Genomic DNA, 15582 nt, shown 5'->3' on the forward strand with positions numbered 1-15582 from the left:
TTGATTTAGAGGACCCTCTTTACCTGATCCTTACTTGATACGTGTACCCATAACGGGATTACACAGTATGATCATGGTGTACTTTTTTTCTCCTTAATTCATAGTGAGGTCTGATTTGGCTTGACAACTTGACATACTTCTATGCTGAGAGGCCTGTGGATATCTACATGAACATATGATCTACCTTACATTGCCAGACTATGGTAGAACTGCTCCTGGTGAAATGTGTTTGTGTTCTCTATTTAAATGATGGTTACCTAGATCGCAGGTCGCCTTGGCACATGGTATGGGAACAGGTATGCAGTGCACTACCTCCAATACATGGTACGCTAGGGGTAGGATTATGTGCTTCATTCGAATGCATACACTGTGTATGCAGTATAGTTTTATATATGAACTCATATTGCAGTTTATATGTGAAATGGTGAATGTTACTATTATAGACCTCACACACTTAGTGTTATATTATAACTAAATAAATAAATGTATATGTCTCTACATTGTAATAGAGATTTGCATTAACTTAATAAATAGTAGGAGTAAAGATCCATAATTTTGGAATTTGCATTAACTTAATAAATAGGAGTAAAGATCCATAATTTTGGATCGCCAGAAATAGCAACCTGGATCGCAAATGGCCAACAATCTGGAATTTTCTATCCGGAAAGGAAAAAGTGGGTGGTTTCATGTTTAAGGTAACATTGATTTAGAGCTCTTCAGCTTACACATGCAAACTGAATACCTTTGGGGTTTTGGTGATGAGCAAATTATATCTAGCTTTTAGGAAGTTCACTTACAATCTTTGTATGTTTTCATGCACAAGTTGCATGGTACATATACCTTTGAGTCATGTTGTGTACTTGTACACAAATGCGTGGCTTTGCACATGCTAGTAAATTTTTCACAAAAGAAGCCACTATTTATGCCTACCCCAACTAATTAAGGCACCCAATTCCACCCTACATAATACGATTGTCCAAGCCTGTGTTATTGTCCTGCCATGAGCAGAAAAGAAAGGGTGTTTTTACCAATCAGGATGGATACCTTGATATCAATTGCTGTCAAATAAGGTGTTGCTAGTGGGAAGTGTTGGCAAATTTATTGAAAATAAGGATGTAATTGCACTTGTAGTTGTCTTCCAGTCATGTGCATTTGGTTTGTTTCTTTATCCAGAGTAGTAGTTTTGTATTGCCCTGGTTAAAGATTGTAGGCAAATGAGTATTCTTTTGTTGTTTCTCAATTTAAAAGCATCCTTTTTCTTGTTGCAGGGGCTTACATTTTATCTATTGGTTGTAAGAGATAATAGTGATGGATGCACCAGCTTTAGATATGGATGCTCAGGTGCAGGGGAATGTACTGGAAACTGGAAATGCAGGATCTGTGAGGGCAGAAGACGGGGGTGTGGAAGTGGGAATGATTAGGCACCAGGTTGATGAAGTGACCACTAAGGTTGACGAGGTTAGATTAGAAAGCTCTTATTTCCTGTGACTCCATTGTTGAATTCTCTGTCCTTTTCATATATTGAGTTAGCGAAGTCCTTTGCATTGTAATTTCTCATTCACACAATTTGCTTTTTATGAGGTATTCAATGTTGTTCATTGCATATATTTGTTTGAGAAACGATTTAGAAAAGAAATCGGTTGCAATAGACTTCCAACGCAATAGAATTTCAGTAAAGGTTCATGGAAATGCTACATCTATGATTATGAGACAACTCAAGGGATATCCATGAATGCTTTAAGCATGACACTTTTATAGCATATATCATAAGGGACTTAGCAGTTCATTCTTCCTCATGTTAAACCTTCAACTCATCAGTTTTTCATAGTCTCACATGATAAAGATATTTATCTGCATCACTTTGCTGTTCTCCTCAAAATCTTGGATAGAAAGCATTCTAAAAGATCTCACAAGTTGCTCTCTTTTCTTACTGATATAGGTATCTGATCAGCTACTTCAATAGTATGAGATAACTGCTGGGACCCCCTAAATATAATGAACTCAATAATGGATGAAATGAAACAATAAATCAACATCTTATATGTTCATGCATGCTATCCAACTGCTCTCTGATTCCGCTAGCTTGCCTACCACCTTCCAAATTTTGAGTTGACAAACAATGTTGGGCCATCTAGTATCTGTATCAACCCCATTTGTTACTGGTAATTAAGCTTATGCAGATATGCTTAGTCTATTCACATTCGTAAACCTTTTTGTAGGATTTGTTGATTTTCTTATACCTGGAACATTTTTACTGTATTTAGTAACCAAATTAAAATGAAATTCTTATCCACTTGATACAACTAATCAAAGAGAAATTTTGATAAAAGCAATCAAGGAAATGATTCGGATTGTGCAGTCCCTCTCTCTCTATGCATAAAATTTTATTCAGTAGGTCTCAGAGGCCAATTGTTAGGATTCATCATCATCGTCATCGTCATCGTCCAACCCTTATGCCAATCAATTGGGGCCGGCTACATGAATCTTGTTCAGCCATTCCACTCTATCAAGGGCCAGACCTTCAGTTAGACCATAGGTCATCAAGACTTTTCTTACTACTTCCAACCATGTCCTTTCATGCCTTCCCATTGCCCTTTTAAAGCTCACTCACTCCTAAACGCCACGATTCTTGATCTCAGTTGCACATGACCAAACCTTCTAAGTCTACGTACCCAACTGGTGCTACTTCTAGGTTCCCCAAATGCATTCATATCGAATTCAATCCTTCCTTGTCTTGCCACTCGTCCATCTCAATATCCTCATTTCAGCTATACTCATCCTATGAACATGTTGTTCTATAACTACCTAACATTTTGTCCCATAAAGCATGGCCGGTCTTATACCTATCCTATAAAATTTCCTTTCAGTTTGAGCGGCACATGATGATCTCATAAAACTCTAAAGGCACATCTAAATTTCTTCCAGCCAGTTTGAATTCTATGGGAAACAACCTTCTCAATCTTTCCACTCTCAAGAATTATTGACCTGAGGTAGCAAAAGTGGTCATTTTGGGAAACTTCTTGGTCAGCAATCTTAACTGTTCCTTGTTTTCACTCCTATTGTTTGTTAAATTGCACTCCATATACTCTGTTGCAGTCTGGCTAATTCTAAATCCTTTAGATTCTAAAGCACCCCTCCATAAATCTAGCTTTGTGTTTACGTACTCCCTTGTCTTGTCAAACGGCCAATTGCTAGAATTATAGTTTTAAAATTTATAAGTAGTTCTGTTTTCGTTTTTAGTTTGTCAGTGTCTAATTACTATTCTGCATGTATATACCATTCATAGATGTATGCATTTTACTGCTCTCTGGTAAATGTCTTCATGGATGCCATTTCAGGATCATCTGTGACCATAGTGTGACATTTATTAAAAATTCTGGTGTCCTTTTAACTTTATTAGGATTTGTGGACAGTCAACTTCAACGATGACTGCCTGGAGAGGATTGAGAATTCTCTTTGCAGCACAAGCATGGAAGATTTGGGACTTTCATCAGGTGGCCCTGCCATGAATATATCTGCCCCAAAATAGAAAGGTCTTCTCATCAGATGTGCCACAATTGTTTGCTGACTGTGGACCACTGATCAAGTTATCCCAACTGTTGATTTTTATGTACATAAGTGATTCTCTTAACGAGACTGACTGATCTTTGGCCCAGGGCATACATGCCTAGGACCTACCTAACCTCCTGGATCAGACTCATGTGTCCTTCTCGCACATAGAACGCAAAGAGGATTATGAATCCTCTTCATATAACATTCTTAGTAGTTCTCTTTTGGAATATCCAATGAATCAACTATCTCTATTAAATTGTTTAATTACATTTGCAGCTCGAGCAAAGAGTGACTGAGGTTGCTCAGTTTTACTCATCCTCAAGTAAAAAGCAGCTCGGTAGTTTTAAAGGTAGCTTGATTGTGAAAGATCGGGAAAAGGAGAAGCAGATCACAAGCAGTAAGAAGCATCTTGATCCAACTCGTAGAGAAGCTGCCAGTACAAAGAGAATGCAAGAGCTCATGCGTCAATTTTCCACAATATTGCGCCAGGTAACTTGGAACTTTTTTCCCTGCCAACAATCTTTGTCTAGTTTGACTTCAATATTATAAAGCTTAAAATATATGTCTTTCGTTCTTGCTTGCTTCCTTCTAGGACATTTTTCCTGAGCTAATTTAAATGAAAGAGGAGCTTATCGTGTTGCATATGTGTTGGGGAGTCCCATGATACATGCCGAGACATCTTTAGTAGCACATGGCACTAGTGTTCAGTGATCAAGCCCATTGATTTTGTGGTACACCTTGTGAATGGGCCATATGCTGAAAATCAAGGGGATTGACCATGGTTTCCATCCAGCCTATGCCCAGAACAACAGACAGTTGGCTCAAAAAATCAAAACAGAGCAAGGGTCCACATTTAACAGGCAGAATTTGCAACAAATGTAGAACCCACAACTAATGGTTGATCTGAGTTGTCTAGACATTGCGACTTTTGGCCTATAGCCCATCTACATGCTTCCTGAACTGCATAGAACTTATAGGATGCATGCATCTCAAAAGCATACCTTGCAAGTGAAAACATTGATTAGTTTTTTAACTTCTCCATTTTTGTTTCAGGCTGTGTTCCTATTAAAGATAAATTTGTATTTCAGTGAGGTGTATTGATACAAATCACTAATGCCTAGCAACACCCCACGGCTAACATTTCCACGTTTCCTTGATAATGCGATACAAGTCAACAAGTTCTTTTGTATTCGTGGATTTTAAGGAATTATTTGTTCACATGTACAAGTCATTTGTCTCTTGTAGGGTCCTACTAGTGGTAGACTGGTAGTTAATTGACACTTCCAAGGTGGTTTTCCAATCTTCCAATTTGTTTCTATTGCAAGATTTAGATTTTGCTGTCTCCTTTTTTTTTTTTTTTTGGCTCTTCCAGATTGTTGAAGCCTAATTGGTACCTACATAAATCCTTTGGCCTTTTTCTTTCTACTAATGTAACTCAAAGTGGCTTCGTAAGATTTTCTACTAAATGAGTATGGAAGGGGGTTTCCATTATGGACTCTTAGGCAGCAGGGTTGACAATGATGCAAATGTGGTAGGAATGCACACACATGTGTGTCAATCCCCCCCTGAGACTCATTAATGCCATTTTCGATAGAAGGTAATATTTCATGAGATGATTGCTTTCTTTTCATGCCGATTATATAACGACTGTTATCCTCGTGTTGGTTCTTTAATCCCATCTTGTGATAAAGGAGTCTCATTAGATGTCTGCTTTCCCATTTCAAATCCCATTTATCAATAACTAAATCCCTATTGGTAATAGTCAATCTTTGAATACATATGAATATTTGACAAATAGTCTGTCTTTTGAATGCATATGTATATTTTACATGGATGTATATTAAGAATGAAGTGCCAAGAAAAGTTAGGTTTTACTTGGACCTTTTTCTTTTTACTGGGAATTTTCATTACTCAAAAGGTCATGCCATTTCTTGTTGTATGTGCTACACTTTGTTTTTTGCTATGTCAAACTACAGTCCATTTAAACTGTAACTATTTCCCATGCAACCCTGTCATTTCAATGTATGAAGGTCAGGGATTACTTTGATGCTCCCAACTTAAGAGGCTGATTTGTTAATTAACAAAAAGTATTAGAGGTTGATTTCCCTTATGAAGCATGCCCTTTATTTTCCAGATCACACAACACAAGTGGGCTGGGCCCTTCATGCAGCCTGTAGATGTTGAGGGCCTTGGTTTACATGACTACTACAAGGTAATGCTTCTTGTTACTTACAGCCTTCTATGCATGCTTCATTTTCTAAGAAATGTTCCTTTACATTCCTAATTGTAACATCCAGGCATGTCGTATGTCACTTTGAACATGCTATGGTGCCTATGTAACTTGAACATCTACATGAGTGTTAGTTTCAGTCATGGACCTGATGTGTTGGACATGAGGACCCTGGAAAACCCAACATGTGCTGACAAATAGATAATGAGAAATAAAAATGTATGATGATAGAAGTTTTCTTCATACATACTTAACATATAGAAAACTGTAGCTATATAACTAGAGATACGCTAGGAATTTTGTAGGAGTATACAAGTACTCCTGAAAAATACAAAATGAAAATGTAAATTAGGTTGTTTCCTAATAGAATTGTTTATTTGCGTCAGACACAAACACACGTGCGCGTGTGCATGCTTGAGACAGGTATTGAACATGACAACTTTTAAGGAAATTTTATACATTCAAAAACAAAAAGGCAAAAAAAAAGGAAAAAAAAGAAAAGAAAAAAGAAAAGAAAGAAATGGGGTGCCTTTATTACATAGTATGATGGTTGATATTAGCCTTGTCGCTTAGCCTCTTCCCAAGTTCTTCAACATGTCATTCTGTTTTTCCTTTATTTATTTATTTTTAGAATTTATGCCACTTCTGAATTCAGCGGGAAAGTTCACTTTATATTAGCTGGCCTCCAAGCCATTCAAAATTTGAATGTACCCTTATTAGTGTGAATTTCAACATAAATTCAAAAGCCGTTAAAGCACTCTTTTGACTTTGATAAGGAAGGTCATTTTGTGAAAGCCGAGATTCTACAAAATAAAAGAAAGGATCTATCAAGAATGAGGCTGGTTTTCCTTGGTGTACAATTGATATTTTTGATTTCCCTTCTTGTTAGGGATTTTGTATTCATAAGCAATCCAAAAGCAGAATATGCATGCTGATCATAGACTTTCAGTTCCTGATTAAATTATTTGAGACTCATTACAGCTTTAACATGGCCATGTTTCTAAACCATGTTTTTAGTTTAGTTACCACTAATTATCTTAATAAAATTTCTATTGTCTTATGTATTTTGGAGTTCACCTACAGCTCAATTATGAAGCAACTTCAATTCAGACATTTTGAAAAAACTGTCACTTTGGCTTTTAATGGGAGGAATTTTAGGGTTTTATTCCTTGGAAATATGAATAATGCTCCAATGCACCAGTTTGTACCCTGTACATGCAGGGCCCATGGTTTGGTGATCCCAACTGTTTATGTCAAGGAACTGGCAGTGGATGGCTTACCTAAAACTCTCCCAGATTCAAGGTATTCAAAATCGGTTACGTAACAGCCGTAATGACTAACGGTCATAACCGTTACGCATTACGTAGTCGAAACGGCCGTTATAGAAAAACAGGCCATCCGTAACGGCCATGTAACAGTTTTTTCAAAAAATAAAAAACAGCCGTAACGGCCATCACAGCCCATATCATAACGGTAACGGTGGTGGCCGTTACGGCCACCGTTACCATTTTTGAACACCCTGCCAGATTAGACAATTCCAACCCTTGGATCAGTGGCCCAGAAATAAACAGTCAAGGCAAGACACAGTAGAGAATCCAAAAGAACAATCACAGAGCAGATGGATAGAATCATTTAATCTGGAAGTCTCATATGTCATTCTCCATCTATGTGGGGGCACATCAAATCAACAGTCTGGATCAAATGGACACATCAGGGCACTTAATTTGCCCTTATGCATAATTATTCAGGGTCTTTTCTTTTCTTATTCGTCTTCTTCTTGGTTTTTTTTTTTTTTTTGGAAGGATGACAACTTTATTAAAAGTGCCAAAAAATACAGAGAAAAAAGTAACAACTAAAAGCAAGCAGATTCAATACAGATATTACAAAGACATCACCCCATCCCACTCAACAACATTAGCAAGCGCTTTGAGGAAAACACCCCTTGCAATGCCACTCAAATTTCAGAAATGCATATTGTTTCTTTCAGCCCACGGAGCCCATAGACCAACCAAGAGAAATAGTCTCCACCTCCTAGTACCTGCTACCAAACCACCATCATGCCATTGGACAAAAAAGTTGGCAATTGATTCTGCCATTGCCCAACTGACTCCAAAGTGACCTAGCACACTGATCCACAACTCCCTTGAAAATTGGCAGTGTATAAATAAGTGATCCACTGATTCTTCATCTCTCCAACATAAGTATCAAGCATTCACAATAATAAAACCCCTTTTCCGCAAATTATTGACAATAGGAATTAGAAGAGCCATCTGCCGCCTGGATTTTCCTCTCCTCCAGGCCATCATCATGCCAGGCCAAGAAGAGCCCTTCAATGGAGCCCAGAATTTTATTTTTCTTTTCATGGATCATATGTGACATTTTTTTTTTTCTTCACTATTTTCTCTTCATGAATTTTTCTTCACCGTCTTCTCTTCATGAATTTTATTTTTCTTTCCATGAATTTTTCCTTTTCATGGAAGATATGTGACAATTTTATTTTTATTCACCATTTTCTCTTCTTGTAATGTCGCTTCAGAGTGGTCCATTGATTTGTTTGCAGTGGGTATTACCCCAAAGCTGCATTTTCATTGTATGTTCTAAACCGTGATGTGCTTTAGGTTATTCAAAAGCCCATGGATTTTAGTACAATTCGGAACCAGATGGAAGCTAAGGATGGGACTGGATATAAGAATGTGCGGGAAATATGTGCTGATGTGAGACTGGTTTTTAAGAATGCGATGACATACAATGACGACGGAAGTGATGTTCATGTAATGGCCAACACATTGTTGGATAAATTCAAAGAGAAGTGGCTGCGACTGTTGCCTAAAGTTATTGAAGAGGTAAAACTCGTAATCTCATTATCAGTGGTGGGTTCGCTTAAGCTTTATTAGGAATGCTGCTTGCAAGCACTATCAGCCTATGTGGAGGACTAGCAACCTACATATCCCAACATGGATGCACACATGTGCTTGATTCGGGCCTTTCATCGGGAAGTACCCACCGTGAATTTGACATAGCCCAAAAAAGGCCTCCACTCATCAGTTTGAATGTGGATCATGGGTTATCCTCTTTCAGCATGCACTTTTTTGGACAATTTTGGCCCTGCAGAAGAGTTGACTGGCCTGATTTTGGGGTATTAGGACACATTGCCAGTGGGGTCTACCTAGTGAACAACCTGGATCTTGCACACATGCATTGTTTGTGTGGTTCACTCTTGGCATCTGCATAGGGGCGACAAAAAATATTTTCCTCTATTAGGAGATACCTACAGTCAAACGCTTGGAATTAGGTGCAGTACTCGTGCCTAATACTTCAATTTTAATTGTAAATATCTTGCTCGCATGTATACCCATGCCGTCTGTACCTGGGCAAATGTAGGGAGATGAAAACTTTATTTTCCACATGCAAGAAGTTTACTGTGCGGTGTTCATTTCCGTTCTTGCAGGAAACAAGGCGAAAAGAAGAGGAAGCGGAGGCAAATTTTGATATGCAGATTGCTCAAGAGGCTGCTAATGCAAAAATGGCAAGGGATATCAGCAATGAGGTACACTTCTTTTTTTTTTTTCCAAAGCTGCGTACCAATCAAAGGGTACAAGAACTCGGACAAGGCATTGGTGTGCATTGTCCATGCCATTTTAAGTGGTGATGATGTGTCCATATGCATAGCATGCATGCACGTCAATCCAGGAAGTCGAAATTTTGGTGGGTTGTGGCTTGTGGGTGAAGCATTGCCTGAAAATCACAATGGCTGTACAATCTTGATTGTCCAATTGCGGCCAGCAAATGAATGGTCAACAACAAGGCCAAATGCAACAGACCTGACTATGATTGCCCAATCAGTTTGATTTTCAGGATACGCTTTACTCACAGGACCACCTGTGATTTGAATGGGTTTTGGTCAGAGGACATGCATGCCGCGTATGTAGTGGATGAATTACCTCCATTTAACTTGGTTTGGTAAATGCACACTTCTCCAAAATGGGGATATAAGATCAGCTTGGAAGATGATTCTAGAAAGTTTCCTACAAGTTGTAGTTTATATACACCCTTGAATACGTTTCAACATGAAATGAAGTATATCTTCGTTTTTAATAACTTTGCATATCCTCGAGTATAATAAATTTGTTCTTACCATTGTCACATTCTGTAGTAACAAAAGAAATTAACCATGATTGTGGAAATATGAAGTGGATATGCCTTCACAAACTTATTATGGTCTCTTTTCAGCTTTATGAGCTTGATTTGCATTTGGAGGAACTCAGAGAAATGGTGGTCCAGAAGTGCAGGTTTGTTCTATATACACGTACTAGTACGGAATGTTGATGAACGATGCCGTCTTCCACCTGCTGATAACACAATGTGCTCAAGTTTTCAGTTTGTACCAGTTAGGCCTATTATTCAGTGGCCCAGATCATTGGCCTGATGTGGCCCACCATGGATGTACCTTGTCCCACAGTTCTCCTAGAATGTAGTTCTCCTAGAATGAAAGATCTTAGCCACCAATCATGGACCTTTTGTTTAGTTGAATGACTGTTGCTTTATTTTTCTTCTTAGCCCTCTATTTACAGGAGAGGAACTGGATGGTTAGGATTATCCTATTGAGGATAGTTTTGGGGAAGCTCCATCCACATTGAGGCCCTATGATCCCATGGCCTAGATCACTGTAACATGGGCCCCCACATGTGTGCAATTGAAACCTGAAGATACTGCACGTGCTTTTTTATCTTTTTTCTTTTTATTTGAACAATTATAAAAGTTATTGAAAAGAAGCTGAAGCCTAAAGAATTACACAAAAAAGCAAAAAAGAAAGAAAGGATACTGCACTTGTTTAACTAAAGGATTATATAATCCTCTGGGATGCGTAGATATTTCCTGATTTTGCCCTGCTTCTTCTGCTTTGTTTTTCCTTTTTGATATTATCAAGCGTGCTAGGAATGGTCACTACTATGATTCTGTTGATAGTTTTGGGTAGAAACCTCACCATTTGTAATTATGAGCATTAACTGTTGGAAGATTTTTCTAGGAAAATGACTAGAGAAGAGAAGAGAAAGCTTGGATCAGGCCTCAGCCGATTATCTCCTGAAGATCTCAACAAAGCACTGGAAATCATTGCTCAAAAGAATCCAAGTTTCCAGGCTACAGCAGAAGAGGTGGACATCGACATGGATGCTCAGGTCATCACTCTGTCATGTGTACATTGTCAAACTCTTTCTTCAGAAAGTCCGAATGAACTCAGATGTCTTCTTGATTTCTGAGTTCGGGTCACCTGTCAAGCATCCGGACTCGAGACTCGGTATTAAAGCACCTTTGGAATCATGGGTGGATGGAAAGTTTATTGGCAGATTGATGTCTCACTGAAACGAACAGAATGGTTGTTACCAGGTGGAAAGCTAATAAGCCTTCCAGTTGGGTTTTGCTTCCTTGCCATCCCAAATGCTCATTAGTTAAAATGAAGTTGCTCCATCAGTATATATTATTCAATAAATAAATAAAAGTGGCCGTACTCCAACAACATATATAACCAAATATCGATCTGGGGATCCTTCCAAACACGCCCCAAAAACCTCACCCCCAAAGCTATTTTTAAAGGAAGCGGGTGGCCTTTGTCTTCAAATTGGGAATTGCCATAACAATTTGATGCGCCTGCCATTAACTCTCAAGTGTTGCAAAAACTCAGGTCACATGTTTTTTCTCATGATGCAGAGTGAATCAACATTGTGGAGGCTCAAGTTCTTTGTGAAGGGTGCATTGGAAGCAAAGAGTTCTGCAAGCAAGAACCAAGACAACAAGCGCAAGAGGGAAATATGTGATGCGATTGCCAAGAGTGCAAAGAAACGGAGTAAAAAGCTCTCGACTTGATATATTCACCTGCATGTCAACCTGTTTGTTTTCTTTCTTTTTCTTTTTCTTTTTTCTTCTTTTAAAAATAAAAATAAATTGTGTATATGATTCTAGTCGTCCGTAGTGGAAAGCAGGAAAAAAAAAAAAAGGTTTCAAATTTGTCCTTTTTGACCATGGGTTGTGTTTGGATGTTTAATTGGTAGCTGCTACTCTCAAAGAATAGAAAATCAAATCCAAGAGGATGCCAATATCCTCTGTTTCCGTCCCTACAGATGAACATGGCACAATCAGATAAAGCGAAACGGATTGCGTACTGAGTTGCTAGTAGGCTCTTATTGTACTGAGTAAACTCAGTTGGGCCCACCTTGAATGTATGTGATCTATCCACACCGGCCATTAGTTTTTCCATCTAATTTAAGGGGTTGAGCCCAAAATTGAAGCATATCGAAAGATCAAGTGGACTGTACCACAGGAAACAGCGGAGATAATTATTTCCACCGTTGAAACCTTTCTAGGCCCCACAGTGATGTTTATTTGTCTTCTAACCTGTTCATAAAATCATACAAACATGGATGAAGGGAAAACACAAATATAAGCTTGATCCAAAACTTCTATGGCCCCTAAGAAATTTTCGACGGTAGACGTTCAATTCAATTGTTTCCTGTGGCATGGTCCATTTGAACGTTATATATGTTTCATTTTTGGGCTCAAGCCCTAAAATTATCTAGTAAAATGGATGGACGGAGCGGATAAAATACATAAATCATGGTGGACCACACGGTTTACTCATTATTACCCATGGCAGGGATTGTCCCCTGTTGCCATGGGATAAGACTAATGCCATGCTTTGTTGATAATATGGTGGTACATTAAATGGATATACTCACCATCATTTAAAATTACCGGGAATAACATACATGTGTTATATCTAAATTGTTCATTTGTTTTGTAACCTCATTTTATGACATGGGCTTAAAAATGAGGTAGATCCGAAACTTATGTGGCGAAACTTATGTGGCCCCAAAGAAGTTTTCAACGGTAAGTATTCAATCCCCATTGCTTTCTATGGTGGGGTCCACTTGAACTTTAGATTTACTTGATTTTTTGGCCCATGCTCTAAAATAATCTCGATAAATGGACGGATGGTGTGGATATAGCCCACACATCATGGTGGAACCTACACAACTTGCAGTACATTGAGTGAAATTGGCACGGACCAATGCAATTCCATTTAATGTAATTCCACGCTTTATCATTCTTCCTAGACATGGAGTGGAATTGGCACGGGACCAGATGAATCCCATCCCACCTACTTCCTTCAAATCCCACCGCCCTAAAGTCACTACGAAATCAGCTTCCACAGAAAACTACCTTTTGCCCCTTTGCTTGAATAACTGCATTTTCCAAGAAATATGTGGACCACCATGTCCTTGATTTCGTTATCACATGTCATTCTCGTCTGCACCCCCCTATCGATTTCATTATCCTTCCAAAAAAAAAACTACTGATTTAGCTGTCCCACCTTTTTTTTGTTTTTTCGTTAGCCTGTTAGTACACCCACTTCACTGTTAGCCACCCCCACTAGGGAACCATACCAAGATCTCCTTGTTGAAACGAGCTATCTTTCACTCTTCGTTGTCCCACCTAATTCTACTATAGTTTGGTGACCACGCCGCCCTCTGCTTTCCTTGGCAGTTGATAGGTAGAGTTTCCTGTAACAGGGAGTTCTTGTAACCTTAAGGTGGTTTGTTTGGATGCCTGTAAAATCTTAAGTTGTAAATGGATTATAGGTAATCAGATTGCAAGGGCTATTTAGATACCTACATTTGCCTATAAAGGTTTTATAGACTGTAAACATATTATAACTTTTAGCTGCAATATGAAACCTGATAAAAAAGCTATGTTTCAGATGGTAGGTAAAGTCTTTGTAGCTAAAAAAGATAAAAACATATTAGAACACAATGGTTGATACACACGGTATGTTGTGGTGTGGTGGACCTGTTTGATTTCTTCCAGAGGTTTGTATGTGGTTTTTCCTACATTAATAAAATTACAAGTGGTGTGGTGTGCTCCTACCTTTTAAAAGGAGGGGAAAAAAAATTCCAAATGTCCATTTTGCCTGTCATTTACAATCGTAGGGGATGTTGGGAAATAAGCATTTTCTGTGTGTATATATACAATTGGGTCATCAGTATTGGTACCACTATAAATAGCAGTGATACTGGATTGTAGTGAGATCCAAATGGTGTGCATGACATCTAACCTGTCCAAAAGGTGCATCTGTTGTCCACCTATTTTAATAATCAGGCCAATCTAATTGCCAGGTTGACTATAACAATTTCCTATGTATTTTTAAGCAGGAAGAAGCAGTACCCTTCAAAGCTTCGTGCATAACTCAGTACCTGACTCAGCAACATCAAGGGCCGTTAGACTGTCATTGTTCATTGCCCTAACATCTACTCTTTCATCATTTAAGAGAAGATACACAATCGAAAGATTGCGCTTGATGATGGCCAAATGCAATGGTGTGTTGCCGTTGTTATCTGGCTTGTTTATAAGTTCTTCAAGCTCGTCCGATTTCAGAATGTACCTGACAATATTTGGTTTTTCCCTTTCGATGGCAAGATGAAGTGCATTCCTACCGTTAGCATCAAGAATCTCACTAGAATCCGGGTGATGAAAGACAAGTTCTTGGATTACACTGTCATGTCCATTACTAGCTGCCATGTGGATTGGCGATCTGCCGCCTTTGTCTACTATGTAAGCAACGGATGCATCTGCTTGTAGAAACCCTCGAACCATCTTTAGATTACCTTGGGATGCGGCATAGTGAAGAGCAGTTGCCCTGTATATGTCTTCTTGTTTGATGAGTTCTGGCTTCACTTCTATTTACTTCTTCATGATATCTAACATGCTAGAGGTAGAAGAAAAAGAATTAAAATTATAATAATTGGATTGTGTTGTTAATGTCTTAGATCTGTAAGCAATAGGGTCTGTCATGCCATTGATAGACCACTCAGATGCCATTGAGCAGTGGTCAATGCCATTGAAAAATTCTGAAAAAATCATGTTTTGTATTCGGAACGTTTTGGTGTTTTACTCGATGCCATTAAATTTATTTGATGCCATTGAAAGATCGTCGATGCCATTGAAGGTGCCATTGAGCGCGCACATAATCACATAAGTGTGGGATTTGTTTCTTATTCCAATTGTGATACTAATTTATTTTATTTTATTTTTTGAAACATGAATTGTGATACTATGTGATGTTATATATATAAGATGTAATTGGGACTTGGATAATAAGAGAGGTGTTTTAAGCTTTCTAATTTATTCCTAAGGGTTTCAAAGGCATAGCTTGGGCTTGCGGAGTATATTCGAGGCTTGTTTGAATCGGTAATCTTTATCTATTGTAATTTATGCTTTCGAGTACATTACTTATCACTTTGTGCCATTATTTTAATTTTTTTTTTTCAGAAGTGTTTTTCATGTAAAATTCGGATTATTTTGCTTGATTCATCTCTGTGTGCTTCCACATTACCCTAACGGATGGAAGGGAATGCAAGGGAAGCAAAACCATAACACAAGTAAAATGGAAGCTGACATTAGTGCTTGGAGGCATACCCTTTGCACTTGTGTATTTTGTCAAAGGAAAAGTATAGAAAACGCTTTTTGCAATTACAACTGTTTAGCTTGCAATCGGAAGTGAAAAAGTTTTCCATCCAAAACTAGGGCATGGTGGGTGGGACGCTGACTATGGGGCCCACTGTTGAACGTGACTACATCCACACCATCCATCCATATTGAAAGCTCATTTTTAGGGCATGATTCAAAAAATGACCAGATCATAGTACATGAAACAGTTGTAATTGACCATTAAAACCTTTTTATGAGCCATAAAAGCTACGGATCAAGATGATATTTGTGTAGTCTATTCATCTAGGTCTTTTTGACCT

General features: G+C 38.3%; 2 protein-coding genes across 5 annotated transcripts in view; both read left to right on the forward strand.

Moving 5' to 3' along the window:
- Positions 1-11692, forward strand: part of LOC131238747 (transcription factor GTE6-like) — a 55014-nt gene extending 43322 nt beyond the window's left edge. For 2 of the 4 annotated variants that reach the window (XM_058236364.1, XM_058236358.1), the window contains exons 2-9: positions 1269-1458; positions 3829-4041; positions 5687-5764; positions 8401-8625; positions 9231-9329; positions 10013-10071; positions 10809-10959; positions 11489-11692. In XM_058236364.1, coding sequence (XP_058092347.1) covers positions 1309-1458; positions 3829-4041; positions 5687-5764; positions 8401-8625; positions 9231-9329; positions 10013-10071; positions 10809-10959; positions 11489-11644 — 1131 coding nt within the window. In that variant the 5' untranslated portion in view covers positions 1269-1308 and the 3' untranslated portion in view covers positions 11645-11692. The remainder of the gene's footprint in view (positions 1-1268; positions 1459-3828; positions 4042-5686; positions 5765-8400; positions 8626-9230; positions 9330-10012; positions 10072-10808; positions 10960-11488) is intronic. The other 2 variants (XM_058236374.1, XM_058236371.1) reach the window with 2 other exon arrangements.
- The window catches only part of LOC131238716 (transcription factor GTE1-like), an 81590-nt gene that overhangs the window by 43283 nt on the left and 22725 nt on the right, over positions 1-15582 (forward strand). The gene's annotated exons all lie outside the window — the stretch shown is intronic.

The sequence above is a fragment of the Magnolia sinica genome, chromosome 1 (genome assembly GCF_029962835.1).
Source record: "Magnolia sinica isolate HGM2019 chromosome 1, MsV1, whole genome shotgun sequence".
Taxonomy (NCBI): Eukaryota; Viridiplantae; Streptophyta; class Magnoliopsida; order Magnoliales; family Magnoliaceae; genus Magnolia; species Magnolia sinica.